At 44.7% G+C, this 21,744-nt stretch overlaps 1 protein-coding gene across 3 annotated transcripts in view; it reads right to left on the reverse strand.

The window, feature by feature from the left end:
- The window catches only part of FARS2 (phenylalanyl-tRNA synthetase 2, mitochondrial), a 293,048-nt gene that overhangs the window by 191,531 nt on the left and 79,773 nt on the right, over nucleotides 1-21,744 (reverse strand). For all 3 annotated transcript variants that reach the window (XR_007245429.1, XM_048507442.1, XM_048507443.1), the window contains exons 2-3: nucleotides 19,529-20,167; nucleotides 2,923-3,082 (exon numbers count right to left, since the gene is read on the reverse strand). Coding sequence is in view for 2 of the 3 variants with exons in the window: in XM_048507442.1 (XP_048363399.1) it covers nucleotides 2,923-3,082; nucleotides 19,529-20,140 (772 nt within the window). In the remaining variant the exon portion in view is untranslated. The remainder of the gene's footprint in view (nucleotides 1-2,922; nucleotides 3,083-19,528; nucleotides 20,168-21,744) is intronic.

The following is a 21,744-nucleotide window of genomic DNA, read 5'->3' on the forward strand; positions in this document are numbered from 1 at the left end:
CTCCCGAGCACCTGGACTGTTAAGGCATTTGCAATCTCAGATCAAAGAGGATCAAGATTCGTAGCCATAGATCGACTTCTCCTCCATAAATCTATCCGTGCCCCTTTTAAAGCTATCCAGGTTAGTGGCCATCACCACCTCCTGTGGCAGCATATTCCAAACACCAATCACATGTTGTGTGAAGAAGTGCTTCCTTTTATTAGTCCTAATTCTTCCCCCCAGCATTTTCAATGTATGCCCCCTGGTTCTAGTATTGTGAGAAAGAGAGAAAAATTTCTCTCTGTCAACATTTTCTACCCCATGCATAATTTCATAGACTTCAATCATATCCCCCCTCAGACGTCTCCTCTCCAAACTAAAGAGTCCCAAACGCTGCAGCCTCTCCACATAAGGAAGGTGCTCCAGTACCTCAATCATCCTCATTGCCCTTCTCTGCACTTTTTCTATCTCTTCGATATCCTTTTTGAGATGTGGCGACCAGAACTGAACACAGTACTCCAAGTGCGGTCGCACCACGGCTTTATATAAGTGCATGACAATCTTTGAAGTTTTATTATCAACTCCTTTCCTAATTATCCCCAGCATAGAGTTTGCCTTTTTCACAGCTGCCATGCATTGAGTTGACATTCCCATGGAACTATCAACTAAGATGCCTTTCCTGGTCTGTGACTGATAGCACTGACCCCTGTAGCGTGTATGTGAAGTTTGGATTTTTTGCCCCTATGTGCATCACTTTACATTTTGCTACATTGAACTTCATTTGCCATTTCTTAGCCCACTCACCTAATTTATCAAGGTCTGCTTGGAGCTCTTTGCAATCCTTTGCGGTTCTCACCACACTACATAATTTGGTATCATCTGCAAACTTGGCCACCACGCTACCCACCCCTACTTCCAGGTCATTTATGAATAGGTTAAAGAGCACTGGTCCCAAAACGGATCCTTGGGGGACACCACTCCCTACATCTCTCCACTGTGAGAATTTCCCCTTTACACTCACTCTTTGCTTCCTGTTTCTCAACCAGTTTTTAATCCATAGGAGGACTTCCTCTCTTATTCCTTCATTGCTGAGATAGATATTTATTATTACGGCCTTTTGGCCAGCCAACTTCATTGCTGAGTATTCTCAATAGTCTTTGGTGAGGAACTTTGTCAAAGCCTTTTGGAAATCCAAGTAGACAATGTCCACTGGTTCCCCCTTATCCACATGCCTGTTTACAACCTCAAAGAACTCTAGTAAGTTTGTAAGACAGGATTTGCCTCTGCAAAAGCCATGCTGACTCTTCCTCAGCAGGTCTTGCTTTTCTACACGTTTAACAATTTTATCTTTAATGATAGATTCTACTAATTTACCAGGAACAGATGTCAAACTGACTGGCCTGTAATTTCCTGGGTCCCCCCTAGATCCTTTCTTAAAGATTGGTGTGACATTGGCCATCTTCCAGTCTTCAGGGATGGAGGCAGATTTCAGGGATAAGTTGCATAAGATGTTTCTCAGTATTCAGTCTGGTACTGGGAGGAATGGTGCCTCTCATTCGGATGCTGTGGCTAATAAGCTTGGTGACAGGGTTATTCAGCATGAATCAGCTTCATGCATTTAAAAAACACTGAAGGTTACAGCAACCGCCTGTAGTAGCAATTTATGCCGTGCACGAATCAGTACTGCATTATCTCAATGTAGTGAAAGCCAGCATGATACAGGGATTACGGTGTCAAAGAGATTCCAGCTGGAATTCCCACTCTGCCCTGGCAGCGCGACAGTCACTCTCTCTACACAGGGCTGTGAGGATGCAGGAGTGATATGGCAAACTGCTTGGTTGCCACGGGGGAAAAGGGGGCATGTAATGCCTAACAAATCATAAACAAATAACGCCTAACATACATTCATTGAATTCACTTCATTTACACCTCACTTTTCTCCCCACTGGGGCCTCAAAGCGGCTTAGAATACTGTTCTCCCCTCCATTCCATATGCACAACAACCCTGTCAGGTAGGTTAGGCTGAGAGTGTGGAACTGGCCCACCAGGTTAACTAGTAAGCTTCCATAGCAAAGTGAATATTCAGACCTGCGTCTCCCAGATTCTAGTCTAATTTGGCATGGGCTCCACTACACTGACTTGTACCATGCTTATTAAGTGCCAGGGAATAAGCAGAAACAAGGCCAGGCCAGCTCGGACCTGCTCGGTGTTGCACTCCTTATTATTATTATTATTATTATTATTATTATTATTATTATTATTATTATTATTATTATTATTATTATTATTATTATTATTATTATTATTATTATTTATAGGCCGCCTCATCCCCGAAAGGCTCGAGGCGGCTCACGACATGACTGTTTCCAGAACAGTAAATCAATATAACATAAAATCTAACTCATTAAAACTCAGCAGCAATTAATAACCATAAGTACAGATTAAACAACAAAGGTTGTGTAAAAACACACACACAGGCGCCCGGTCTAAAGGCCAAAGGAGAAGGGAGGAGAAGGCAGGGCCCAGGATGGGATCAGGGCCTGACCAAGATGGAAAAGGCAGCTTAGTTCCAGTTTCAATGGGGATAGGGGATATTCCCCTATCCCAGAGGTTCAAGCTGCATATTTATACCCACTAACCTGCTAAAGAGAAGCCTTTGCCAGGGGAGGCCCTTGAGGCTTTTCTTGTGAGTATCCTTGCAAAGCGTGTGTAAGAAACAGTATGAACTGAATTCTGCGACATCATTGCGGCATTCCTGTTGTCACTGGATGTTGATTTGTGCTCTCTGCGTATGGGCTTGGCCATTGAGCACTACCACGACTGGAAGGTGGTAGCAGAGTTCTCAGTTATGGTGGGTGTTGTCAGAGTTACTGGGTTAGCTCTTGTTTCCGCTTTACTGCTGGGAGTGCACAGGACTGAATCATTGGTCTGCCGGTCACTTACCCTCACCAAAGAGATGAGCCACAAGTCTTGCCAACGCTTGCTTCAAACTGTGCTCCACAAGCTTCACTGCTTCCACAGTGTGACTCTCTTGCTTGTATGACGTGCGAAGACCATTTTCAAACAAGGAAAGACTTTCTCCGCTGCTGATGTTACTGAACAGCTGAGCAAAAAGCAACAACACTTTAGCATCTGCGTGATTCTTTCCCAGTATTCAAAGAACTTCATCCATTTTCTCCCAGTTAACCTTAACAGCAGCCTTTGCGCCTGACTGGAATTTTTGTTCTAAATATTATCAACGAATCTTCGGAAAAATGGGCTCGTCTCCATCAGCCTAAGATAGTTTATGGCTACGGTCAGATTTAAACAGGAGACTCCAGACCTCATGGTTCACAGTCTTCACTACAGTTCCCCAGTTCTCATGCATTAGTTCAGTGTTTCCCAACCTTTTCGAGGTCAGGGTACCCTTGACCTCACTCTTCATATCTCACGGTACCCCTGCCACCACCCCCCACCTTCCCCTTCCATTGCCCCTGCTTGCCACACACCCCACCTTCCCCTCCCAGAGTGAAGGGAAGCACGGAGGGTGGTGGTGGTGGCTGCTAACCTTGCAGCAGGCCCTGCCCCATGGGCCAGCTCCATGTCCTTGCTGGCACCGGTGGGAGACACCACAAAAATGAGGGAGGGGCGGTAGTGTTGCCACGGTACCCCTGGGACATGCTCATGGCACCCCAGGGTACCACGGAACCCTGGTTGAGAATGGCTGCATTAGTTCTTCAAAGCGATAGAGAACACCAAGTCATCGCTGGCTACTTGAAGCGCTTTATAGCTAACTTTTAAACAACCTTTTAAGCTTTAAAAAGGGATGGTAATGAGGGAAAGAAATACAAAAGATGCATCATAAAGAACTCCACTTTGGAAATGGATATAGCCTGCAAGGGATGTAGAGAAGATATCACCATTATTGTTTTTATGAAGGAGTGCTGCATGACTTTTCAGTGTATCAAGTGCTATAGAAACTGCATTTCTCCTAACCTTCATTCTGCATCGAAGGCTCTGTTGAGAGATTTGTCTGAGGGCAATAAGCAAACTACATGACCAAGCACTGATTTGAATCCGGGTTTCCAATACTTTGGCCATTTATGCATCTGTGGTCTCTTTCACACTGAGTGTACATTCCCTTCGGACTGGACTCTCAGTTACGCACAATTTCCACCGTCTTCAAAACTTACTGCACGCTCAGATTAGAGAATCTCTGCAGTTTCCAAAATGGGAAAGTGCGATACCCACCCACCCCTCTTGCTCCCCAGGGAAAGTGAAGGGACTTAGTATGTTTTCACTTTCTTTGGGGGGGTTTCCCACTCCCCTTCCCCTTCCCCCTCAACCCAACCCAACAGCCTCCCATTCTATGGTCCCAATCTGGGGGTGGGTTTTTTGGCTCAGCTCACTTGCAGTCCTGATAACCCCCTGAAGGGGCCGAATTTGGCCCCCAGACCACATGTTTGACACTCGTGTCCTAAAAGATTCTGACTTCTGGGCCTTCTCTCAATCACAGTTCTAACAACTATTTAAGCAACAAGCCTTTTATTTTCCGCTTTTTTTATTTCTTAAAAAATGAACGGACCTTGTGTTTGCAATTAGGCTCAATCCTCCTTAAACCGACTCCACTCTTTTAAACCCACTTCACCTTAATTCAAACTTTTTTTTACAGATAAAATGCACTGCAGCCTACAAACTGATGGATGAGCAGTGACACTAATGCAGAACCTGCGCATCAACAACAGCCCTCCCTGCCACCACAATCGCTCTTTGACACAATAAAACCTGTGAGATCACACCCTGGCTCCTATGCTGTCAGTCAGTGAGGAGATACTCAAGATGAAGTGTTAATAATGGAGTACCCTGTGGTGTTTACAGTGGGGACTTTTAGTTTGGGAAGGAAAACAACGCAAATTATTTTAGACAGCAAGCCACCTCAGCTTTCAGTGCAATCACTGGCTGTTTGAGTCCACAAGCCAAGCTTGTTTATATTATTGGAATCCATCTGCTTACATAACAGAAATGGTATTTGGAAAAGGGCAAACATATCCCGTATTTAAGAGATGTATTATACTACACACTAGACAGCACATATTGCTGGTGTTAAGTCTACATTCCTGTATTTTTAATCTAATCCACAGACACAGGTATTGATTATTTAGCTGAAATGCCATTTATCGAAATGCTTTCTTTACCCTGCCATTCCTCCAAGGATCTCACGGTGGTATACACTGTTCTCCCGTCCTCCATTCTATCATCACAGCAATCCTGTGAGGTAGGTTAATCTTAGAAAGTGTGAGCTTTGTGGCAGAATGATGATTTTTTTTATTTTATTTCACTGAATTTGTAAAGCCTTTCCCAACTACTGCCAAATTCAGGGGAGCTAACAGTTTAAAATACAAACAATTAAAAATACGTAACACACCCAATACACTTTAAAATATATCAGTTTTAGCATTCCTAAAAGGCGGCAGCCACCCTTCACCCCAGTGCTGACCACGGATTTGATTCCCGGCTCTGCCACTTGAGCTGCGGAGGCTTATCTGGGGGAATTCAGATTAGCCTGTACACTCCTACACATGCCAGCTGGGTGACCTTGAGAAAGTCACAGTTCTTCTGAGCTCTCTCAGCCCCACCTACCTCACTGGGTGTTTGTTGTGAGGGGGGAAGAGAAAGGGAAGGGAGTTTGTAAGCCCCTTTGAGTCCTTAAAGGAGAGAAAGGAGGGATATAAATCCAAACTACTACTACTACTCCTCTTCTTCTTCTTCCTCCTTCCTCCTCCTCCTCTTCTTCTTCCTCCTCCTCCTCCTCCTCTTCTTCCTCCTCCTCCTCCTCTTCTTCTTCCTTCTTCTCCTTCTCCTCCTCCTCCTCCTCTTCTTCTTCTTCTTCTTCCTCCTCCTTCTCCTCTTCTTCTTCTTCCTTCTTCCTCTTCTCCTTCTCCTCCTCCTCCTCCAGTGCTGTTTTGGACTGGCAAGCTGGCTGTGGGCTCACCAGTCCAGGCAGCGCCCCCCCCCCCGCCCCCTGTTCACCACAGTGCCTGGCCCAAGTCACATTTACGTCACATCCAACCCTTGTAACAAATGAGTTCAACATCCCCAATTTAGAGGAAATCAGTCAGAAACACAGCAAAAAAATGTTTTGCCCAAGATCAATCATAGCACCTATGGAAAAAAAATTTCAAATAACAGTCCCACAACCTCTGCCAACAATCTATACTCAAGAGAAAGCAGACATTCCCTTCTGCAAACACATTTAAAACACATTAATTTCTGCAAACACGTCTGCTTCCTTAGCGAGTCGTGTGGATAAAGGTTTTAGCATAATTTCAACGAAAACTGCACCAGAAAGACAAAGGCTTGGATAAAATTTCAGACTCTGTTTCCTTGTGGTACACATATAGTGCAACAGAGGGTGATTCTGCCGGGGCCAAATATCATGGGCTCAGGTCCTTTTAAAAAATGTTGTGGGGAAGAAGTTCCCACAGAACTCGCCCCCCAAATGCTTCTAACCTGTTATATTGGCCTGAACCGGAGTTAAATGAAAGTTGCTAAATGAAAGATTGTTTTAGACAATTCCTGCTTACCTGTGTGAATTATGTTCTATTCCCACCCCTTTTCATCCACCCTGATTGTGGATTCCCCAGGCGGCCGCCATTAGAGTGAATTCTCTAACAGGTGGCCGTCATGTTATGCAGGTAAGTGGGTGAGCGGGGATTCTCAGGTGGGGGGATTCTCAGCTGCACGGTTCATGGGGAAACACCATGTTTCCTGTGAGAACTGTGGTGCCTCCTGCCGCCAGGATCCAGCTGGCCCCTGCACCCGCAGTGCAAACAGCAGTAGGGCAATATGGTTAATTTAACCTGTTAGTGTTCCCTGTGCAGAATCAGCCATAATTTTAATTACTAGAAGCTTTTTCTGGATCTAGATGTACTTATACCTCTTCATGTATTACAGTAATCAAAACAACAACGTGTGGTTTAAACCAATATGTACATCGGTTGTCATTTTATACATGTTTATCATGTAGTGCCAGGCTACACTCTGAAATGCTAATGGTATTTCCTTCTGAATCATCTAATCCTGAATACAGTCAGCAATAGGAAGCTGAGTTATCAGACGGATTCTCCCACATCCCTTCGGATAGGTTTTCCAAAAGGTTACAGAAAGGTTGGTATCCTCTAAAACATATGTTTCAAGCTGTTGTCAATATGTTTTCATTTGCTGCCAATTAAATCCCTTCTCCTAGAATATATGCTCTTTAGATTTGCACTAGCTCCCTCTGCTGGAGAGCACGTTGTAAATCAAAGCGTGACTTTTGCAGAATGTTCAAAGCAGACAGGCCTTCCAGATTGCAAACATGGGTGGCACCATGCCAAATAATTTCGGCCTATGAAAGTCCATGGAAATCCTCCATCGACGCCCCGACACCTAATACTAGTCATTGGCCTTCTCATCGATTACCCCACCCCCTTGCGATTTTTGTGGCGTATTTATATTCCCTGCCAATTGGCCATCCTTGCAGGGACTGATGGAAATCATAGTCCGTGAACATCTGGAGTGCCAGAGTTGGACACCCCTGCTCTAGAGGCACTACTTTTACTTGCAATTACTAAGTTTGTGGTTTTTTTTAAGACATGGCACCAGAAAACCAGCAACCATTTTCATGCTTTTATGCAGAAAGGTTGGCTGGGGGAGGGGGAGGGGGCACCTTATTCAAGGGGCTGTAAAACTAGACCAGGGGTAGGGAACCTGCGGCTCGAGAGCCGCATGCGGCTCTTCTGCCCTTGCACTGTGGCTCCACGAGCCGAGCCGCTGGCCCCATTCTTGCCCGCCCTGAAGGCAGCAGGGCAGGCGCACTAACTGCCCACGGTCGGCTGGGCCGCAGCCTCTTGAGCCCTCTCGCCAGCCCGTTGGAGCGGGTCGGGTGTTTTCCCGGCGGCCGGCGAGGCCGAGCCGCCGGCTTCATCCTTGCGGGAGCATCCATGCGCTTCTCTGAATGAGCGGAGTAAAAGGTAAAAAAAACCCTATATATATAGTGTTATCTTTATTTTAAATGTCAAAAATTATTTGCGGCTCCAAGTGTTTTCTTTTCCCGTGGAAAACGGGTCCAAATGGCTCTTTGAGTGTTAAAGGTTCCCTACCCCTGAACTAGACTCATTGTTGATTGTCTTTTATTAGTTGTGTTGCTGAAAGGAATTAGTTGTGTTGCTGAAAGGAATATTTTGTCAAGTTTGTCTGATCAGTGACCATATTAATAAATGATGATGACGTCTTTGTTCAAGTTTCCTTGAAACTTGTGGAGTCTTTAGAAGAGGAGGTGGCTTAGGTTCCCTGATATTTGGCTACCGTTTGGTGGGGAAAAAAATCTTTTCAGGAAAATCTGCCAATTTTGCTGCAAGGAAAACAACGGGTAGGCACCCTTTCAGAGCCCTTTGGGGATGGGGCGGCATATTAAATCTGATACATAAATAAATAAATGTAATGAAAACAAAAATGGAACCTGATGAATCTTCACACTACAAAGACATTTCCAAGTATTCTTAAAACTGACATACCTCCCCTTTCTAAAACTATATTAAACTCAAATAATTTTTTTCAAGGGCATACCCAGAACCGATTTTAATCAGCTGCCGTTCCTACTCATATCCCCAGTAAGAGATTACTTGAACATTCAGGGAATAAAACCATGTGCTTGTGTGAAACATCCACAGAGACCCTGTCTACATGCAATTCAGGGCTGACTCATTGCCCAGCAGTTGCTTGGTCAACCAAATCAGATGTGGAGGGGATGAGAGCTTCGGTGTGCCTGGATCAGGGGTCTGCAACCTGCGGCTCTCCAGATGTTCATGGACTACAATTCCCATCAGCCAATTGGCCATGGTGGCAGGGGCTGATGGGAATTGTAGTCCATGGACATCTGGAGAGCCGCAGGTTGCAGACTCCTGGCCTGGATCAATGCTGCTGCAGTGGTTCCTCCTCTGCGTGAAACCACAAATCTTGCCAAGACACCTTACATGGCACCAAAACCTCGCGTGACACCACAAACCTTAAACCCTTGCCAAACTAGAGAGAGCCCATGCCCCCCCCCTCTCTCTCTCATGCCACTGGGGACCACTTGGATTGACTGAGGAGGGTGGGGAGAGCTTTCTGGAGTTATATTTCTCATTCCCATTTTGAATATACTGTCACATTTCCACTGTTGACCTTTCCCTTTCACTCCCATTGTGACACAATCACGTTTCCACAACAAAGTAACATGCGGGTTTAGGAAAAAAAGAACTGAGCCCCTGAGCGTGAGGGTTATGATGAGTATGTTTGTACTGGAGTTCCCCATGATCTAGATATGAATCTTAAGTGCAAAGACAGACGTCCTGGAGGAGGAAGCATATTGATGTCTGGGGGATGAGCATATTGTACAGGGCTGGGCATATCCTTCCTGTGTATGGAATTATACAGTCTGTGCTGACTCTTTAATTCTATTCTGATATAGAAACATATCACTGCAGACGACACATTCTCTTGCAGGTAAAGTGAAATAATTCGGCAAGCAAAATGTGGCCTCACACGCTTCCTAGATGCCATTCACTCAAAAAAATAATAATCTTTTTTAGACCTTCACTTGTGCAGAAACTCCTAGACCTTGATCTTTGAAATCCCTTTGCAAAGACAACTTGCAGACAATTAGTGAAGAAGAAAGAAGTCCAATATTCCCCAAAATAAGATGTGGACTACACTGGGACGTTTTTTAAAAAACAGAAAAATCCATGCTGAGGAACAAATTTAATACAATAGTAGCATTCAAGAAGCTGTCTTGAAAAAAAATTATCATGTATTTACAAAGAACAGTGATTGATTACATCATCCCTTCCTTGTCTGAGATGCTCACTCAAGGTGAACAGAAACATTCTGCAGGCACATTTACAAATTCGCGATGCTCCAGGTCTCCTTTTACCTTGAAATCCTGGACCATTTCCAGGTAGATAGAGGACAAACAGTCCCAGTGCGCTAAGATCAAGTTGCTCTGGCTACCAGGAGGGAGGCAGCAAGTCCTAGCAGCCACCAGGCCTCACAGAAGGGGTTCTTGGGTCACAGTCCAGCCTCAAAGTCCAGGGTCACATTACACAATCCAAATGCAAGGTCAGGAGGCAGCCGGGGGTCAAAGCCCATGTTGCAAAGGCAAGGTCCAAATCAGTCCAAGGGACAGGTAACAAGAGTCTATGAATTAATCTCAAGCAAGTCAGGAAATCGGTGGGGCATCAGAAAGATAGAAGACACAGTGATCCCACACTGACTCTAGACTCACTGCAGCCTTATAACAGGGTGTTCTCCTATGGGTGAGGATAGTCCCATGTTAAATTCCACCCCTCAGGCGGAGTCATCTCCTTGTACTTGTGAGGGGTAATGGGGCCAGATCCTACAATGACTTCTTCCGTCAGCAGAGAGGAGACCTTGAGCTACTAAGCACATACTCCTGCAACCTGGTCAAAGCCTTACTTAGCTCTTGGCCTTCTCTGGTCCTGGGATCTTTCAGGAGACCATGGTAGGTCTGGCAGTGTGAGGGACCATGCTGGAACTTTTTGGCTTGAGAATCCTGCTGGCTCAGAGAGAGCCACTCATGCTTACTCAAGATCCTTTCTGAGACACCAGACTCACAGGGAGGTTCTGCTAAGGCAGAGCTTGGGGACAGGTTGTCCTCCTCTTCCTCTGATGAGGACTCATGCTAAACCACAGTAGTCCATGACATACAGGAAAATGAGGGTAATGGCTGGGATAGTTCAATAACTGGCCTGTTATTCCAGGTGTTAATCACAAAATAGACAGTTTACTTGCCTGTAACTAAGGTTAACTGATAAGCTACATGTGCAGCAGCACCAACAGGACTTGACTCCGGCTCAGAGCCTCATTCAGACCATTCTAGACCTAAGCATGAGATCACTTGGCTGGCAGGCACCACCCACTGTCAGACACAGGGCATCATTAGGCACGCACAGATGTGTGGAGTCATGCTGCCCTGCTCAGATCTTCCATAAAACAATTCAGCAGGCCAAGAATATATACCTGCTACGGATAAACAAGGCAAGATCTTCACCTGCACAAATGAACACTCAAAAACATCAGCAACTAAGCAACCTCCTCTTCATGACCTCTGCACAGGCACACAAAGACTATCAAGCTGACCAGTCTGGGAGCTGGTGACAGCCATCATCCAGAGAACAAGAGGCTGAGCACAGCCCTTCCAATAGCACCGTGGTGGCGAACCTTTGGCACTCCAGATGTTATGGACTACAATTCCCATCAGCCCCTACCAGCATGGCCAATTGGCCATGCTGGTAGGGGCTGATGGGAATTGTAGTCCATAACATCTGGAGTGCCAAAGGTTCGCCACCACTGCAATAGCACTATATGTTCTGGCTAAAACAGCTAGGGCCCAGTGCTTCACAAAGGCTGAGATCAAATTGCTGCCTTACATAGCTCTAGGAGTTAGATGTCTCTGGGGACAACCACAGACAGAACAACTATCCTAGAAGAGAGGGCCTGAATTGTGGCAAAAATCAGCAGATGTGTCAGTTCATAGCATAATCTGGTCGAATTATGTAATCCAATGGCCGGATATATGTAAGGTGGCACAGGAACCCTTTGGTATATCCACCACATGACACACACAAATTAGGGTCTTTTCCAAAAGAAGAAGAAGAGTTGGACTTATATCCCCCCCCCCTTTCTCTCCTGTAGGAGATTCAAGGGGGCTTACAAACTCCTTTCCCTTCCCCGCTCACAACAAACACCCTGTGAGGTAGGAGAGCTCCGAAGAACTGAGAGAGCTCCGAAGAACTGTGACTAGCCCAAGGTCACCCAACTGGCGTGTGTTGGAGTGTACAGGCTAATCTGAATTCCCCAGATAAGCCTCCACAGCTCAAGTGGCAGAGCGGGGAATCAAACTCGGTTCCTCCAGATTAGAGTACACCTACTCTTAACCACTATGCCACTGCTGCCGCCAATGTAACGTGTCTGTGTACATCTAAAGAATGTAGGTCACACCCATCATCTGAGAATGAATTCCTGAAGACGTGATGAAGTCCCAGTTTAGGTGAAATAAACATCAAACATAATATCTGGGCTAAAAACAACTTCGTCCCTGCGGAGGGAAAGATACATTGAATCAGAGTGACGTGCGCGTAGCTTGCTGAATCATCTTGCTAAAGTTATTGGAACTAGAACAGCACCCTTTCAGAATAGCAAGCAAAGTATGCATGTCACCAGTATTTCAAAGGGGTATTTTGTAACTTGTAAGAGTTCCAAGTAAAGAGTGAAAGGGAAATAGCAGAAAAAGGAGAGTTTGGATTTATACCCCACCTGTCTCTATTGTAAGGGGACTCAAGGTGGCTAACAAGCTCCTTTCCCTTCCTCTCCCCACAACAGACACCTTGTGAGGTAGGTGGGGTTGAGAGAGTTCCGAAGAACTATGAGTAGCCGAAGGTCACCCAGCAGGAATGTAGGAGTGCAGAAACACATCTGGTTCACCAGATAAGCCTCTGCCACTCAGGTGGAGGAGTGGGGAATCAAACTCGGCTCTCCAAATCAGAGTCCACAGCTCTTTGCCACCACACTATGCTGGTTCTCAAGTAGGAAACATAATTGGAGGGATACTTAGAGAAGTTGGTAACTAGGCCAACAAATCCAATGCCAAAAAAGGGCACTTCCACCATGTAGCTTTAAACAGACTGGAACACTGGGGAGAGAGTCGTGAGACGGATTAGTGAAGTGCTGGCTACATGCACGAGATTTTCTGCTGTGATCCTCACTTAGGTAGAGAAAAGACAACCATCGTGGTTGGCCAAATTGGACAGTTTTGCCTTTACACTTTTTCAATGAAGAGCAGTGCACCATATACAGTTAAGCCCAAGGGAATGTAATCCCACTCAATAAAACAGAGAGAAAAGGAAAGATGTTTTACAGCTCTAAAGCTGTAAACAGTGTCACAGTTTGTTACCTATGATTACTATCCTAATGTTTCCAGGAAGAATATAAGCAGAATTCAACAGCTCTTCCCTGCAGAAGATAAATTCAAAGAATACGCTATTGTTGCTAAATTAACTAATTTCATAAATCGATGTTCAAAACATGAATTCAATAAGAAATGGGGTCTTCACTTTTTATATGACTCGAGAATTGAAAACATGACTCGAGGACTGAAAATTGATTATGACTAAGATATAATAACCGGACTAGTTAAAATGCTTGGGAGTTGATGGATAAATGATAAAGATTCTAAGATTTTATAACAGTTTCTCTAGTAACTTGAAAATGTCATATTGGGATCCACAACGTAATTTATTTAATATTATTGTGGGTAGATTATATCTCCATACTTTTATTATTTAACTATTTTTTAGTATTTTCTTGGTTCTGTTTTCTTGTTTCTAGTATTTTGTATTCTGTTTAATATACTTTGGAAAATAATTTTTTAAAATATATATTTTTAAGGTTTTTCCCTGCTCTTTACTTTCTCACCCTCGCCACTCCAGCATTCAGAAGCTCCAGCGTGGTACACAGTTGAAGTCAGATGCCAGTCAAGGCACACTTTTCTTCTGATTTGCTTTATAGCCTCTTTATTTTTTCCAAGGAGTTCATCACTCTGCGTACAAAAGCTGTAACATGCTACTGAATAGGGGGAAAAAACAGTATGCGAATTAAACAAATAAGGAATTCTCATTAGATGATTTAAAAACAGGCCTGCCAACCTGGAGGTGGCAGCTGGAGATCTCCTCGTGTCTCCGGATTACAAAAATCACTTATCTACTTAAAATATTTATTCCATTTCTCCTGAACAAAATGGCTGCTTTGGAATGTTGCACAGCATTATACCCTACCAAGGTCTCTCCCTTCTCTAAAGCCCTCTGTCCCAGGTTGCACCCTCAAATCTTCAGGTACTTTTGAACATGGTGCTGTCATCCGATCTAAAAAAACAAACTACCATTAACCTTTTTTTTGTTCAAATAACGCTGACAGCCAGCGTGGTATAGTGGTTAAGAGCAGGTTCACTCTAATTTGGAGGAACCGGGTTTGATTCCCAGTTCTGCCACTTGAGCTGTGGAGGCTTATCTGGGGAACCAGATTAGCTTGTGCACGCCAACGCATGCCAGCTGGGTGACCTTGGGCTAGTCACAGTTCTTCAGAGCTCTCTCAGCCCCACCTACCTCACAGGGTGTTTGTTGTGGAGGGTGGGGAAGGAAAAGCTCCTTTGAGCCTCCTTATAGGAGAGGAAAAGGGGATATAAATCCAAACTCCTCTTCTTTTTCTATATATTTGCAGTTAAGTCCATAGCAAGTTAAATGTTACATAACAATCTCCATTCCCATTTCAAAACCCACAAATTAAGCAAGATAATGGTTATGCAAGGAAAGTTACACAATCCCCCCCCCCCCCCCCAAAAAAAAAAAAACCCATTTGCCTGGCTTAACAAAACTGTTGCAGAATATATCAGACATTAGCATTCGGCAATAACACCTCCGTCGTCCTCTTGAGAAAAATCATCTCTCAATTGAAAACGGCAACGAACTGCAATGACAGATGCCACAGACCCTTTCCAGATATAAAATATTAGGACTGTGCCTTCCTGCAGGGCCCCTTTCAAAACAGGCACACAGAATCCAGCCAACACCGAGACGCAGGTTCTGTCCTCTCAAAGCGAGTTAAAAATAGATTAATTCTCCAGAAAGAAACGAGCCAGATCGTAAGCAAATGCTGCAGAATATAATAGTTTTATATGGATGCACATAAGGCAGCAACGACGGATTGCCTTGGCAGCCAGGTCAATGGTGTATCTAACACTTCCCACGCTGCACGGCGTTGAGAAAGTTTTTTTCCTTACACAGCACTCACTTGCAGCTCCATTATAATTAATATGAAGAAGAAATGTGGCTTTAAAGATTAAAATGATTCAAATGATTTGGGCTTAAATGGCAAGCAAATTAAACATTCAGAGCACATATTAACATTTTTCACATTACTTGGGAAGTCTTAAAATGAATGGCTTGAATTCTGCAGTCGCTTATACAACCAATGGGTTGGGCAAGCCACATGCATTTTTATTTTATTTTTCTTACTTCGCAAAGAAGGAGGAGGAGGAGTTTGGATTTTTACCCCGCCTTTTTCTCACGGGAGGAGACTCAAAGGCACACTCCTTCCCTTTCTCCCCACACAACAGGCACCTTGTGAGGCAGGTGGGGCTGAGAGAGTTCCGAGGAACTGTGACTGGCCCAAGGTCACCCAGCAGGCTTCATGCGCAGGAGTGGGGAAACAAATCCAGTCCGCAAGATAAGAGTCCACTGCTCGTGTGGAGGAGTGGGGAATCAAACCTAGTTCTCCAGATTAGAGTCCACCTGCCCTTAATCACCACACCATGCTGGCTCTCCATGCTTGCTATTGGACATGTTTTGATACATACAACTTCAGGCCCCCTTGGCCACATGGAATTAATTCTGTGGCTTTCAGAGTAACATTTCCAGACCAATGCCAGCCAGTCTCAGTCACTCCCAACTTACGCAACTAGGACCATAAGCAGTCAAATGAGACCCAGTCCTGTTCAGAAGTTGGGGGGATCTGTTTTGCTGAGGGAAACCCACCCTCCTCCATAGGGATCCCTCATCACTCCCCAACTCTTTTTCAAGAGCTCGAGAGGGTCTTTCCATCTATTTACTGCCACCAACTCCGGGGTGTTACCCCTCCCCCACATTCTAGTTTGATGTCAAGAAGAGAAAATATAACTATTTCAGCAGCAAAGCACATACATAGGAATTCAGTCGATCTTTTTATATCTTACACACATTCAAGCTTTGTTCTACTCTCAGCATCTCTACAGAGTATGCAGAGGACAGAAATTATTGTGCAGAATGCAGACACTAATACAAAAAAATGAAAGCAGAGAAAGGTTTCTAGCCAAACTTGGAAGCTGCACCTGATTTACCCTCCCACCCCAAAGATGCAAATAGGTGTATACATAAAGAGGGCCTGGCTGTCACTCAAAGGACATGTTCCCCCAGATACAGAAAAAACAACTTTTTAATTTAGTTCCTCAGTGCGTATAGAAGGTCCTGGCCAGTCTGGGTTCCAGCTGCAAAGGCCCGTCAGAACAGAGCAGTCAGGGATTTGCATGTCAGTGGGACTTATTCTCTTCCCTGAAGGGCATGGAACTATAGAGGTGAAGGGGAGAAGGGTTTCCTAGCCTCACTGTCACTACAGATATACCTACGGGACCGCATCACCCCTTATGTCCCACATAGGCCACTGCGGTCAACTGCGGAAGAACTGCTGGTGATCCCTGGCCCTGCGACGATGCGGCTGGCCTCGACCCGGGAAGCCCAGGGCAGCACACAAACTCTGGCCCCTGCCTGAGTGGAATGCTCTACCTCCCAGCTGTCAGACCCCTCTGCCGGGGACCTTGGTGAGGTCCACTTAGGGCCTGTAAGACAGAGCTATTCCACCGGGCTTTTGGAGGGGCTGGCCACGGTTCTATTGCCCCCCACTGAAATCGGAACTATGCTGCCTTTTCCATCCTGGTAGGGCCCTGATTCCATCCTGGGCCCTGCCTCTCCTCCCTTCTCCTTTGGCCTTTAGACCGGGCGCCTGTGTGTGTGTTTTTACACAACCTTGTTGTTTAATCTGTATTTATTGTTTTAATTGCTGCTGAATTTTAATGTTAGATTTTATGTTATATTGATTTACTGTTCTGGAAACAGTCATGTTGTGAGCCGCCTCGAGCCCTTCGGGGATGAGGCGGCCTATAAATTTAATAAATAAATAAATATAGATCTACATAAATCCTGATCCTTCTTAAGGTGAATGGTTTTGTCCTGCTTTCATCCATGACACTCTGGAGTGCTACAGACATTTTGACTGGTTTAACAAAGCATCCCACAAGATTACTAAAACATAGTAATTTTAATGGCTGCAAAGGCTGTGTATCTTTAAACGTGTCTATCCCATACAGAGCATAGGAAATACTAAAACAATTAAACTAACAGCAACAGCAACGGACACAAAAACAACAGCCAATATAATAAAAAAAATTAAAACAGCGTCGCCTCCCCAGAAAATCCTACAGTTTGTCAGTATCAATACAATTGCAGAATTGATTAAAACAAAATACTTCGAGGTATAAAACCATTTAAACCCTCCCAGGACAAAGAAATCTTAACCAGCTTGCAGAATGCTAAAGGGGAGGGGTGCCCCTAAAGCAGAAAATCTGAGGGGCACTGCAGAAAAAAGCCATGTTGCATGTGATCAATAATCTTAGCTCTCTCAAAGAAAACTCAAAGAGCAGGACATCAACAGATGATCAACTTTTAGTCCTTAAGCATAAGAGTGGAAATCTAGGAGGGGGATAGAGTGGAAAATCCTAGGGAAGGGATGCATATCAACAGAGGCGTAGCTCCAAGGGGACAGGGGGGCGCGATGCACTGGGCATGCGCCCCTGTGGGGGTCTGGCAAGGATGTGGCAGGGGTGTTCCAGGGGTGTGGGGGGGGGGTGTTCCAGGATGGGACGGGGCGTTCCAGGGCGGGGCGGGGCAGGGGCAGAGGATGCATCAGTGCACCAGGTGCTTTCCCCCCTTGCTACGCCTCTGCATATCAACCCTGGCTGTAGCAGGTTCTGTAGGGACTGAAATGCGGCCCCTCAATCTTCTGAGAAGAGAATGAGAACTTTCCTGCTTATACAACAACACTGTAAACCACCAAGCAAAAAACAGAGCAAAGCGAACTCAATAAAATACCATTAATTGACAGAGGCTCCTTTTCTACATCCACTCAATTCTATTGCTCCTTTTGGAGATTTAAAGAGAACCAAAAAAAGTTACCCAAATATACACAATTGGCAATGAAGCTTGACTTATACAAAATTTACCCACTAGAAACAAAAGCCAATGTTGGTATAATAACAATATTTTAATCTATTATGTGTGAACACAAAACCAAAGGCTCTACCAATGATCGATGAGCCTGCCTTTTGCCATTTTGACGTTCTTGAGGACAACTGTTCCTGCTGTACAGAATCCTGAGCCTAGCACACTACACTGATTCAACTAAGATTTATTTTGGGCTGCCTCCATACACTGGTTTATGTATGATTTGGGAGGGGCATCTAGTTGGCAGCGACAGCACATTAACCTCTCGGACAGCCGTTTGGTATCTTTTTAATTATTTTCCATTCTGAGTTTTAAAGTTTTAAGGTCTTTCAGGTTTTAAGGTGGGACTTCTTTTGGCTCTTTCTATAGTATGTAGAGCTTGTTAGTTCCTTTTGCTTAATTGGCGGCATTACTCTTGGGGTTGGCTGCCTTACGCCAGTTTGTTGTCGATGGCTTGTTAATGAAAGCGATTTATTATCCTGCTTTGCTACTTATCTGCTCTTATTCAAGATGAAGTGCATGAGGAAGCAGCACCTCTCTTCGCTGTCCTCTTGTAGTCAGGAGCTATGTAAACAGACTAAGATTGATCAATTTTTAGCTGATAATTCCCCAGCGGAGGAACTACTTGATGGCTTAATTTCTTTTGAAAACCGCACCGCTCCCATGCAAACACCTCGGGAAACAGAACAGTTTACTTTTCCTGCCTCACTGCCTGCTCTCCCCGCCCCTGCGCCTGCCTCCCTGCTCTCCCCTTCTGACCTCACGTTCTTCTGACATGGCCAGAGCTTCCAGCCCTCGTCCCCCTCGCCGGAGAGCGAGGGAACATCTTGCATCAGATCCTTTTGCAAAGAGAAAAGGGGGTGTGTGGACACGAGCATCGGATCCTTTTGCAAAGGGAAAAGGGGGAGGGGTGAACACGAGCATCGGATCCTTTGCAAAGCTAGAGAAAGGGGTGTGGGTCCCCCGGAACTGTTTGAGGATGTGTGCTGCATCTACATTGTTAAAAAAAAAAGGCGAGCTCATGCAAAAGAAACTGGAATACTTCTTCCCAGTCTTAACTCGATTCCTTCATGGAAATGGGCAGCAGTGCAAACAGAGAAACCGAGATAAAAACAACCCAGTATGTATGATCCCGGGTCTATCCCAGGATATCGGGTCCGTGGGGAAAACACCCATCTCTCTCCCCCCAGTGCAATTTCTGAAAGTCAGTAGCTGAAATCATAATAAAACATAGGAATAATTTAGCATATTACTATCTCTGAAAGCAATAATAAAAAGGTCTCTACAGTTCAGAATATTACCAGCACTTTTTTAAAAAAGTCCAGGACAGCTAAAATTTCTATGCTGCATCAAAAAAGGAAGTTACAAATGTCAAAATAACAAAATGTTATAGGGCGTTCTGTTCATTGAATTGCTATATAAGTTTACAGTTTTTTGAAAAGGGAAGGGAAATCTCATGGGGCATGCTCGATTTATGGGCAGAAGCCATGCGAAATTCATGGGCAGACCGGGATAATTCAGCTCCCTATCCCAAGATATTATGTCCAAGGGGGAAAACGCCATTGTTAACTGTTCAGGAACGTTCAGCCTCCTCTTGAACTTGCTCACTAGGACATTTTGGGAGGAACATCATATCAATCCTCCCAGACATCTACAACACTTCTTACCTCATGGTTGGAGAAAAGTCGGACACCTTCCATCTGGTGAAAGACTGGGTAGTGGGTGTTATCAATCTGATCACGACGGTAAACATCTCCCATAACAAGAAAGGCATCAAGTCCGGAGTGCATCAAGTCCCACTGGTGAGCTGAAGTGTGGGCTCTCAGCATATGAGCGCGATTTAAATAGTAGTTATCCCCTTTCTTCCTGCTAGGATGACTTTTTGGTACAAGCAGGCTGTCAAAATTCTGTTCTACTGTGACCACTGGAGACAAATCGTCATAAACTGAAAACAGCGGGTTCCCGAAGCGCCCTATGTATTGCTTGTAGAAATGATCCTTCACTCGTTCTTTTATCAGCCACAAAGGATGATAACGTTGGTTGTGCAAGTTTCTTCCCACCTTAGAAAGAATCTTCTTGGTGACATTGCTGTAGTCATCTTGCAGGTAAGGTTTTCCAAGAAGTTCCATGGTGTTGGCTGATGAGGTCGTAGCGACAACACCTGATGATACATTCCTGGGCCAAGCACGGCTAAACTCGCTGGCAGTTCTTTTCAGCTGAAGTCCCCAGGGTGAAACAATTTTGCCAAAATGAACCATTTGTCGCACTTTTCGAGACATGGCCACCACCGTGTTGTTCTTCAGGGGCTGGGGAAGCGGGGGAAGCAAAGCAAATAAAATTAAGATCGCCTAATATGATGTAGAAACAACAGCTATTCAGAAAAAAAAGGAGAGAGAAAAAATCATGTACGATTTTATCTACTTATCCCCAAAAGGAAAAATGATGACGGTGAAAAAATAATATAGTCATAGAGTCACAGAATCGGAGTTGGAACGGGCTATACAGGCCATCTAGTCTAACCTCCCATGCAATGCAGGATCAGCTTACAGCTTACAGCATGCAGCTTTTTATCACATAGCGTGTGGTTCACGGCCGAGGCGGCTGGTTGGGGTAGCAGGTCTCTCCCTCTCCCAGCCTGTCTCTCACTGTGGGTATCCTTGCCCCTGGCTGTGTTGCTGTGTTTTGCTGAGACAGGGAAGGGGGAAGGCAGTGATGAAGGGAGGGGAAACTGCGCCCAGGACATGAACTGTTCCCATGTAAATTGCCTTGAATCACATGAAGGAAGAGAGACAAAATATAAAAGTAGTAATTAAATAGAAGAGATGTTAAAAAGGCTGCTGTAAAGATCATTGGAGACAACATTCATAAGCACTTTGAACACTACAAATGCCAGCGCTACGCTATCTATAAATAAGGGGAAAGATTAGCATTTTCAGAAAACACAAAAGAGGAAAAGACTAAAAGTCCAAACATTCTTCATAATTTTTCTCATTAAAAAAAAGTAAAGAAAACTAGATAATGATGATCTTAAACGCGCCAAAGATTAATTTCTTCTATCTTTCTTCACGCTCAGCACAGGGGTAGGACAGGAACGGCGTACAATGCAGGAGGTCTCCTTCCATTTGTTTTCTCTTCCTTTTTTTACTCTGCTGCTCCTCTGCTGGCACAGCACACTTCTCCCTGGTCTGGCTGGCATAGAATCCCTCCTCTATTTCTCTCTGCAGGGGTGTCAAATAGCTCTTTGCATGCCCCGCAGCTTACTCAGGAAGAGATTTCAAATAACGCTCAATAGGGATGCAAAGCTGCAAAGGAAACATTTTTTCTCATTACACCTCTTCCCGGCCAATTTGACCCATCTGAGTCCTGAAAAAAAAATAAAACAAGTCCACAGTTCTATCCCGCTCAACTTGGGCAATGTTGTCTGATCAAGCAAGCCTCAGCCCTTATTGCACACAGGAGTAATCGTATGTAGCAGAACATGTTCTCAGGTGGATGGAAGAGCGCAGCAGAAGGTGTGCTCAGGTGTGTGGGATGAATAAGAGAACGGACAGTTCTTCATGATATGAGGAAAGGGCTCCTGTACTAAAGACAGCCTGTGGCACCAAAACTGTAACATGCATAGTTAACAAGGATGGGTTCATATGTCCAGACTGTTCCATCATGCAGGCACTGAAAGCTACTCAGATTAAACATTATGATTTTTTTTAAAAATTAGCTAGATGGAACACTCCACAAGAGTAAAAAATAACTCCAGGGATTCTCTCTTTATTCAGCCAGCAGAGAGCATCTCAAGAAGAAGAAGAAGAAGAAGAAGAAGAAGAGGAAGAGGAAGAGGAAGAGGAGGAGGAGGAGGAGGAGGAGGAGGAGGAGGAGTTTGGATGCA

This window comes from Sphaerodactylus townsendi, linkage group LG09, assembly GCF_021028975.2.
Source record: "Sphaerodactylus townsendi isolate TG3544 linkage group LG09, MPM_Stown_v2.3, whole genome shotgun sequence".
Lineage (NCBI taxonomy): Eukaryota > Metazoa > Chordata > Lepidosauria > Squamata > Sphaerodactylidae > Sphaerodactylus > Sphaerodactylus townsendi.